The 10,569-nt window shown below is 37.9% G+C and overlaps 1 protein-coding gene across 7 annotated transcripts in view; it reads right to left on the minus strand.

Annotated features, from left to right (window-relative positions):
• The window catches only part of kif1ab (kinesin family member 1Ab), a 59,572-nt gene extending 53,214 nt beyond the window's left edge, over positions 1 to 6,358 (minus strand). For 2 of the 7 annotated variants that reach the window (XM_034310410.2, XM_034310408.2), the window contains exons 1-2: positions 5,882 to 6,356; positions 145 to 303 (exon numbers count right to left, since the gene is read on the minus strand). In XM_034310410.2, the coding sequence (XP_034166301.2) occupies positions 145 to 250 (106 nt within the window). In that variant the 5' untranslated portion in view covers positions 251 to 303; positions 5,882 to 6,356. Of the gene's footprint in view, positions 1 to 144; positions 304 to 5,881 lie in introns of all 7 variants that reach the window. The other 5 variants (XM_026934993.3, XM_026934992.3, XM_053239593.1 and 2 more) reach the window with 4 other exon arrangements.
• Between the last annotated feature and the right edge of the window lie 4,211 nt (positions 6,359 to 10,569).

A 10,569-nucleotide genomic window follows, 5' to 3' on the forward strand; every position in this document is an offset into this window, starting at 1 on the left:
TGAGAGAACTTGTAGAACTAGGGAAAAGGAGAGGTTTTTCTGTTTACTGTGTTTGGAACCTTTCAGCAGTGTTTACAGTTCAGAAGTGTAGACAGTGTGTCAGGTAAAGTGTGAAACTGAAAGTGTAATGGTGGTGAGACTCACTGGTGGTGTTCCCCGACATCTGAATAATGCACTTGCTCTCTTTGCTGATCTCTCTGGAGTTGAAGGGTCGAACCCTGACGGCTACTTTCACCGACGCTCCTGCCATGATGAGAGACGTTTAGAGCCGCAGGTGGAGGAGAAACGCAGGCCGAGTTCCACCTGTACAGAGCAAGACGGGGGAAATGAGGACAGAGTGAACTAAATAATAAATACCTAAATAAAATATAAAACAGTGTGAATTTACAGAAACGTAGCCTCATGTTCTGTTCAGGACAAAAAACATTAAATAAGGAATAAAACACTGTGTTAAAGAAAAATGGTGTGATGAAGCAGAGTTACTGTTTCTACCCTGAAGTTGATGAGTTTCCTACAACAGCATGTTCCTGAGTGTTTCATTCCTCAGCAATTTACCAACAATTATTATTTTTATTAAGTAAAGAGTGACACATTATTCTTTTTATCCATTTATAGTTACATTTAATGTTGTCTGCTAAACAAGCTAGTTCCTGTTCTCACTTACGTTATAGCAGCTATAAACATTCATTTCCTCACCAGCTTCACTGTCTTTCTTTCTCTTGAAGTTAATAAGACAAAAACATAGAGAATGCAGCTTGTCATTTTACTGAGAAACCGCTAAGTATAAACTCCTCTCTCCTGAAGATGTCAAAAAAATTACAGCTTTACCTCTGACCGTTACAAAGCACTGACACTGGAGACTCCTTCCATAAATGTTAAATAAACGTCTCCTTACTTCAACAGTTCAACGATCAACGATCGATTACGTGGCGTATCTGCAATACACGTCCCTGTGAATGAGCTGTTACTATAGAAACGATAACGTATTAGCACGAGCGCATTAATATAAACCTGTGATGTGCAGCTATTATAGAAAATTAATCAACACCTTCTGACCAATCAGAATGCAGAATCCAGAATTCAACAGCCCTTTCAACATTTTCCTGAATCCTGTGTTTGATCATGTTTGTAGCTGCAGTGTGAGAAAGAGATTTTGGGGTTTCACTTCTATCCATATTGTTTATCTTGATAATTAGTGAGATGAAGAAAAGATATATTGCATATTTTATTACGCAATTAACGCAATTAATTAATGATAAAATGCTTGAAATGTCTCAGTAAAGCAGCAAACGCCATGTTCTGGAGGTTTTCTATACGTTTGCTCTGGGATGAGTCACGTGACCTACATTTAATTTAGGTAATGGGAGCTCTGGAGCTTCTGACCATGACTCATCATTACCATCACTGTCTTCCTGCACACACACACACACACACACACACATATATATATACTGCTCTACTCAGTACTTTTTAATGAAGATGATTCCGACTCTGTTCCTGCAGATTCCCAACCTTTCTATAAAAACATATCGTATTTTTGGATTCTCTCTCATATTGAAACTGCATTTAGGTGAGATAATTCATTTAGATCAGGGTTGGTGAAATACTCTCGAGTTCTTTGTTATAATACACTATATTACCAAAAGTATTCGGTCACCTGCCTTGACTCACATATGAACTTAAGTGCCATCCCATTCCTAACCCATAGGGTTCAATATGATGTCAATATTCCAAAAGCGCATTGGTGAGGTCACACACTGATGTTGGTTGAGAAGGCCTGGCTCTCAGTCTCCGCTCTAATTCATCCCAAAGGTGTTCTATCGGGTTCAGGTCAGGATTCTGTGCAGGCCAGTGAAGTTCATCCACACCAGACTCTGTCATCCATGTCTTTATGGACCTTGCTTTGTGCACTGGTGCACAGTCATGTTGGAAGAGGAAGGGGCCCGCTCCAAACTGTTCCCACAAGGTTGGGAGCATGGAATTGTCCAAAATGTTTTGGTATCCTGAAGCATTCAAAGTTCCTTTCACTGGATCTAAGGGGCCAAGCCCAACTCCTGAAAAACAACCCCACACCATAATTCCTCCTCCACCAAATTTCACACTCGGCACAATGCAGTCCGAAATGTACCGTTCTCCTGGCAACCTCCAAACCCAGACTCGTCCATCAGATTGCCAGATGGAAAAGCGTGATTCATCACTCCAGAGAACGCGTCTCCACTGCTCTAGAGTCCAGTGGCGGCATGCTTTACACCACTGCATCCGACGCTTTGCATTGCACTTGGTGATGTGTGGCTTGGATGCAGCTGCTCGGCCATGGAAACCCATTCCATGAAGCTCTCTGCGTACTGTACTTGGGCTAATCTGAAGGTCACAAGAAGTGTGGAGCTCTGTAGCAATTGACTGTGAAGAAAGTCGACGACCTCTTTGCACTATGCGTGTATATATGTGGCTGAGTTGCTGTTGTTCCCAAACTCTTCCATTTTGTTATGATAAAGCTGACAGTTGACTGTGGAATATTTAGGAGCGAAGAAATTTCACGACTGGATTTGTTGCACAGGTGGCATCCTATGACAGTTCCACGCTGGAATTCACTGAGCTCCTGAGAGCGGCCCATTCTTTCACAAATGTTTGTAAAAACAGTCTGCATGCCTAAGTGATTGATTTTATACACCTGTGGCCAGGCCAAGTGATTAGGACACCTGAGTCTGATCCTTTGGATGGGTGACCGAATACTTTTGGTAATATAGTGTATCTGCCATGTGCTGATGTTACATTTTTCAGGTCCCAATACTATTCCAAAATTATCGGAGTCTCAGAGCAGCGGATTTGTCGAATTATCGTTAAGGTCTCATCCAAAGAATCGTCAAATTTGATTGAAAAATTGTACAATCCAACTGAGGAATTATTTATTAGTATTGTACATTTTCAGATTCAGCTTGGTGATAATAACGAGCCATACTGAGAGGTGAGTTAATGCACACATAGTGAGTGTGATTTATTAACGAAATTGCACACATCGATGTTCAGATCTCACATGTAGCTACAGACTTAAGCACTATTTAAAAGTTACGTGAGAGTTCTGGACAGGGGGCGGAGTTTGCCTAAAACAGAGGCGTGTCTCAGTTACATGTGACTTTTAACTTAAGTGCATTTTTCTTGCGTGATATCAGTTCAACTGAGGAGCAGAATTAAGTCCAGTGCCACTGTCTGTCTAACAGTTTAATGTAAACACAATGAAATGTCATTCAAGACCAATATCAAATACAAAAATATTCCACTAATAATGAATTAATAATATCGTCCCTTTAAAGTCCACGTAGGACATCAGAGGAGACGCATCTTAAGCAGAGACATTGTTTATCTGAAGAAGTGATTTAACTTGACGTTTTTCTGTAAGTGTAGCAGATGAGTGCTCGGTCAGCTTATCCTTCAAAAATGTTTACTGTTTACATGTTACAAGTGCATCGAATTAACACACACTTTGATATTGTTTTATTAATTTGACTCAAAACAGAGAAATAAAAGTGTGATAAAATGTCCTACATCTCACACAATTCGATTTCATGATCTCGATTTAGTATCTCACGGCTTCATTAATTCATGCACACTGTTGGATCACAATATAAAAAACTAAAATGTAAGATAACCGGATGTGCTGGATCAAGTGCTATTCTATGTGCTGCTGTATAATGAGTGTGGAAGCTTATGAAATTAAACCAGTGATTAATGTGATCATTACAGCTAGGACTATTCATGCAGTGACATATACGAGACTCCTATTAGATTTATTTCAACATTAGTGTTTTTATTTTTTATTTTTAATGGTCTCTTGCTTTTATGCAGACAGGAAAGGGAAAAACGCTACTTCCTTCTTCAGTCAGCATTTTCTATCCCTGACATTTTGTAGTTTTGAATGAACAAAGTGAAAATCGACTTAGGCAGGTGCACGAGTCTGGACATGAGGAACTTTGATATTGTTAATATTGTTTAAATATTGTTTAATATTGTTTAATATCCCCACTTTATTATCAACATAACTTGTTGCCCAAAATGAATCATTATAGCTAATTGTTCTTTTTGTGATTGTGCATGTGTTTTGGTACCTCGCATTATTAACAGTTATCTAGAGATAATCATATATTTATTAATGATTACTGTTTTATAGAGACTTTTCTGTTTTGTGGCAGGACGTAGTGTTTTGCAGTCAAACGAAAAGTGTTAGCTGATAACCTTAATTCTGTTTCTTGCTAAATTTCTTGCTAAATGAGTAAAAATGGACAATCTGTCTGTGATCTCAAACTGTCTTTCTCCAGCCACTCGACATGAGAACTAGCTCCAGGTGGTTCGTTTATCTGAAAACAAAACAGCAGTAAAAGTTTTTCTTATCATTTAGAAATTTTGAATAGACTTGTTCATGCGCACATTTAATCTCTCAGGATTTCTATATAGATTTTGTCCTGCGTATGTTCGGTTAGAAATATTTAAATAATTAAAATAAGCAGTACAAGAGTTTCTTAAATTAAATGGGTCTGGTAAGGTTTTTTTTTTTAACTTGCTGCTTGACATTACAGGTATTTGTACCAGAGGAAGGAACTGTGAGAAACTGGGGATTTGCACACTTACTTACTTATTTATTTATTTATTTGTATTTGTTTGTCTACTTACTTGTATATATATTTATTTATTAAATTAGTTACGAACATATGCATGCACTAATTTATGTATTTACTTACCAACTTACACTTATTTGTTTGTTTATTTATTTTTTTGTTTGTTTGTTTGTTTGTTTGAGAGGACTAACAACGTAGTAAATGTAAGTAATTGCAATAAATGCTGCATAGTCTTTTGACTAAAATCTTTATTTTAATTTAATTCAACTTCTTCAACATAGCGCACTTAATCGCTCACACACAGAAATGTCAGAAACCGACCAATCAGAGAAGAGCAGATTCTTTAAATTAAATTAAAGACAGTATAATGTATAAGAAGCACATGTTAAGCAGGACAGACATTACAGCAAGAACAAATCCATCGTTTAGTACATAAATAATCTGCGTGTGTGTGGAGATACAATCGAATCCTTTATTTCTGTATCAAATCCATCCAGGAATGTAAACAGAGCGTCGGCCATTTTGGACAGTGAATGAATGGCACTGGCCTCACCCCAGCACACACACACACACACACACACACACGCACACACACACAGGCATCATGCAGGATTAAATCACTGACATCCTGTTAAAATCTGAGTTTAGAGTCATTATCGAGACGCATTTTTACACGGATGAGCCTGTGTGCTCTGGTCACGGTCACATCAGAACCACTGCAAAACACACGACACCTCAGTATCATCTATCATAACATCTCTCATAATCTATACAATGTACATCTAATATATCTGACATTTCCCTCTGCTCGGGTTACTGAGCCTGTTTCTGGACAGAATTATTGATCGTAAGTAATCCTACGAAGGAATCCAGCGTGACTTCATTCTGTGATATTTAATAAATAATCATCTGAATGCTCGAAGGAAGTAACGTCTGCCATTATCAAGTGACATGAGATCATTTCATAAGAAATAATCCGATTAAAAATGTCTAGAAATCATCTCATGATGAGGAATATTAGACATTTTTTATGCTAATATCTTTCAGAATTATGTTTATTTGTTATAATTTCTCACAAGGCTCAGGTTTTTATAGCAAACAGCAGCGTATGTTATGTGCCATCTAATTTTTTTTTCCTCTTTTCAGAACATCAAGGCCGAACAGAAGGCAGAACGGAACAGAACAACACCCTGTACAGCTCAGGAGACTGACGTACCAAAAATAACAACCAACAAATCCAGCAATTTTCCACACAAAGCTGCTCGACTTACCCAATCTCCGTGATGGTGAAAGTCCCGGGGAGCCTTCTGGTGCTGGATGTTATTCCATTGAGCCTGTCGTCCTCGTCTGCCTTGTTTTCCTCTCGCTGTGTGTGTGTGTGTGTGTGTGTGTGTGTGTGTGCGCAGGGTCTCAGCCTCTCCCTGGATCAGCACATCAGACACAGCATCACAGTGTGTGTGTATGTGTGTGTGTGTGTGTGTGTGTGTGTTTGTCTGCAGGGGCCTGGTACTCAGTGGTGCGTCAGGACTCGGTGTGGGCTCAGGAAGGAGACGAGAGGGAGAAGGGAGGGAGGAGGGAGGGAGGGCAGGATGGAGAGAGCAGAAGCACAAAATGGCTGTGATGATGGAGCTGAGGATGCTGAGGATGCAGTGATGACATCATCAACGTGTGCGAGCTTGCATCACGTCGCTGAGAGCGAGGAGATGGAGAAAGGCAGTGTGCTGATGGTGAAATCAGCTGCAATTTCACAGCCACGCCTGCTTTATCTCTGCTGTGTGTTTGTGTGTGTGTGTGTGTGTGTGTGTTTAAAATGCAGCCTGATATCCCAGCATGCACTGCGTGTCCTCCTCTCAATACAGCCTTTGTAAAAAGCCGCCACCTCCAGCTGTGCGCCAACAACGACACGAATCTTTATTCAGAGTCTGATCACATTAACAGCTCACATTATTACACCTACATTTCCTCCTCAGCTGAAAGGAGATCTACTGCAAAAAATATATCACAAGAGGTTTCACAACACATGATGTTTATCCAAATATCTGTCCAGCAAATTCGAACAGAACAGCAGCATGAGTTAAAATTTTTACTCACTGTTTTTAGAAAAATAAATGCTTGAAGGAAGTAAAGTAAAATAGGTGAATAATCTCATAACTATCTAGTTCAATCTAAACCTCAGTCTACTTACATTACATACATTTGGTTTTATTTTGTTTCCTTTCTTTTATAAAGCTTTTAATAATAATAACAATAATAATAATAATAATAATAATAATAATAATAATAATGTGTTCCATATAAATAGCACCTTTGTAATACTCAAGGTAACCATACAAAAATAAAATTAATTTTAATAAAATAAAATAAAATAAAGACTAGTAGGACAAAGAAAGGAAAATTTATAAATGCCTAATAATTTCCTGGGATTTTTTATAATAATAATAATAATAATTATTATTATTATTATTATTATTATACTTCCAGTTGTTGATTAGCACTGTAGCTCTCAAGGTTGCTGTTCCAAAATAAAATAAAATAAAATAAAAGGAATGATAAGCAAATGAAGACTAGGACAAAGACATGAAAAATACACAAAAGTATAATAATAATAATAATAATAATAATAATAATAGTAGTAGACAAAGTGCCCTTCTAGCACTCTGGCTGTACGATAGATAGATAGATAGATAGATAGATAGACTGAGAGTGATGGTAATTCTGTACAACAGCTCCATCTGGTGGTCATGTCCGGTACTTACAAAACAAAATGACTGCATTAAACCTCACAAACGAAAAAAAAAAACTGGATTAATGGGGAATAAAAACAATTTGTCCACTATAATCTCATTAACCCCAATAAAGTCCATCAGCTGAGACAGTCTTTGGTGTCTGTAGTTGTGTACTGGAGCTGTGAGGCTAATGTAGCTAGCTTAAAGCCCCGGTTTAGCATCGTGCTATTGGGTTTAGCATTGTGTGTGTGTGTGTGTGTGTGTGTGTGTTTAAATGGTCACATTCAGCTTTATTGTGTATCTCAAAGTGACCTGCTGATGTATAAATTCAGTGTAAATGTAGTTAAAGGTGAAGTATATCACTGATGTCAGACATCTACACACGCTAATCCAGAAGCTATTAGCTACATTAGCCTCACAGCTAAAACGCAGGCTGAGGCGATCACACTGGTGGAAAGAAGTTATTTTAAATCTCAAACATTTACAGATCAAAAGTCAAACATTTATTGAACAGTTTAGTCAAATAATTGGGCAAGATTTTGATTTTGAATACCAAACTGTACATCACAAGTCTGGGACACAATGACACCTGCAATTTGTATATTATATAACATAGTAAGATAAGAAATTAATAACATAAAAAAAGAAATTGTGATCTATTTTAAAGCATTCAACTTAATGTTTTGCGTTTATTTGTACACTGAAGCTGGGAGAAGAAGGTCTTCCAGTGTGAGCAGCTCGGCCTGTGTTCTGGGAGCTCAGTCAGAATAAACTACACTAGTCAAGAAAGACAAGGAACATGGTGGACTTTTCTATAAAATATTCATATCAATTATTCTATATTTATATTTACACATACTCTCACACCTGGGGGTAATTAGGCATAATCCACCTGCAGGCATGGTTTTGGAAGGAAACCGGAGAACCCGGAGGAGGAAACCCACATGGACACGGGGAGAACATGAGCAGAACTTCCAGACACACACACTGCAAAAAAATGCCATCTTAACGAGTGAAAAGATCTTGAATATAGTCAAAAATATCTAGTATTTTTTTATTGCAAGATTACAACAAACCAAATATAAGATTATTATAACCTATTTCTAGACATTTTTTACTAATTCCAAGCTTGAAATCGTCTTGTTCTATTGGCAGATCATTTTGCTAATTTTAAGCATTTATTTCTAAAAAGAAGCAAAATCATCTGCCAATAGTACAAGAAAAGGTAAAGTTTGAAATGCATAAAAAATGTCTAAAAATAGGTTTAATAATCTTATGTGGTTACTTTTAAACTTATAATAGGAAGAACTAGATAAATCAGACTATATTCAAGATATTTTCATGTGCTAAGAGACAGGATGGACCCGGGGACACCGCGCTGCACCGTCTGAGAGTTACAGACGAAAAATATCCAAAAAGCTGAAAACTGACTACTGAAAGCAAAACCACTGTTAGTGCCCGTGATGAAAAGTTACAGCGAGTGACGACTGATAAAGTTACAGTGTGTGTGTGTGTGTGTGTGTGTGTGTGTGTGTGTGTTTGTGTATATATGCTTTGACCTCGAGCTCAGTCAATAAGTTACTTCACACTCAGTTTGTCTTTAACGTTTAAGAAAACTTTAAAGTTTCTCTGTAGAACCCAACAACAGAGGATCTGTTCAGATAAGGTTTCAAGTAGAACAGGTTTAGAAAGCTTCAACCATCAAACATCCAAAGAACCCTCGAGGAACCCACTGTCCAAAACCTCCAGCTGGAGCCGAAGTTACGTCCAGACGTTCAGCGCTGCCAACTCTTTTCAGGAGAAAGTAGCGAATGCATGGTCAAAAGTTACTAGGAGTCTCCAGATGATGTCATAGACTAATTTGCATATCAAAATGTGTTACATGAAGAAAGAAGACAACAGAATAAATGAGAGTAGTTCTGAGTGTAATTCAAATCACAGGGTTATATTAATGCGCTCGTTCTAATACGTTACCGTTTCTATAGTAACAGCTCATTCATGCCGTGTGCAGCGGACGCTCCGCTAATAAAAAACTGATTAAAAACGTGTGTATTCATTGATATGGTGAAATTTCCTGTAAGGAGAAATGTGTTTATTTAACTTTTACGGAAGGAGTCTCCAGTGTCAGCGCTTTGTAACAGTCAGAGGTAAAGCTGTAACTTTAAGTCTTCTGACTTCTTCAGGACAGAGGAGTTTATGCGAGTTTTTGCGGTTTCTCTGTAACTTGACGAGCTGCGTTTTTTTTTGTCTTAGTAATTTCAAACGAGAGAAAAAAGAGAGGCTGGTGAGGGAACGACTGTTTATAGCTGCTATAACGTAAGTGACAACAGGAACTATTTTGTTTTGCGGATACTCCACAACATTTACTCACAATAAATGAATAAAATGTACAATGTTATTCTTTAACAAATTAAAAATTGTAAACTGTGCCAAATTGCTGTGGTGTAAGAGGAATAAAACACAAAATTGGCATGATGCTATAGGAAAATAATCAGATTTCTCAAAAGGGCCGTATCACACCATCGTGTCGTGGATTATTTTCCTAAAGCAGCATGCCAGTTTTGTGTTTTATTCCTGACTTCAAACATATAAACAATAGTTGTTTTATATAGGTTTATATTTAATAGTTTAGAGTTATGTGTTTAGGGGAACTTTAAAACAGAATGTCATGCTAAGCAGTAGTTTACATACGCTGTAGTCACGTACACTGAGCCAAAGAATTGAAAGGAAGGGCTGTAGTGGTGATGTGATGTAATCGAGTTTTGTGATTGGTTAATCAGATTTAACTTAATCAAGCCTGTTGTTGACTAGAGGAACGCCTGAAATCAAGATGACTTCCTCAAAAAAGTGTAAAAGTGGGAGTTGAGCCCCACCATGGTGCAAAGGCCACACACAGACAAACAACAGGCCCCGACTTATTTACCGGCTCGTCTAATTATTGACCGCAGGGCCGGAGTGGACCAGGCTGAAGTTCATGTTCTAGCGAAGAACACAACAAAAGATTAACGACACCAAACACGACGGAAACTGAAGGTTGTATATAATTATGCAGATCACTTGAGCTAAATCGCTGGATATTTCTGAAGCCGTACAATCCAGTTTTTAATATGAGCTTCTGAAAAAAAAAGAAATAAACATCATGACTGAGGCAACAGTTTGTCCTGAGCTACACACTGACGTGTCTGAGCGACGTATTGACGGCGTTGTACAGTGTTTATGCTGTGTATGAATGA

The sequence above is a fragment of the Pangasianodon hypophthalmus genome, chromosome 14, assembly GCF_027358585.1.
Source record: "Pangasianodon hypophthalmus isolate fPanHyp1 chromosome 14, fPanHyp1.pri, whole genome shotgun sequence".
Taxonomy (NCBI): Eukaryota; Metazoa; Chordata; class Actinopteri; order Siluriformes; family Pangasiidae; genus Pangasianodon; species Pangasianodon hypophthalmus.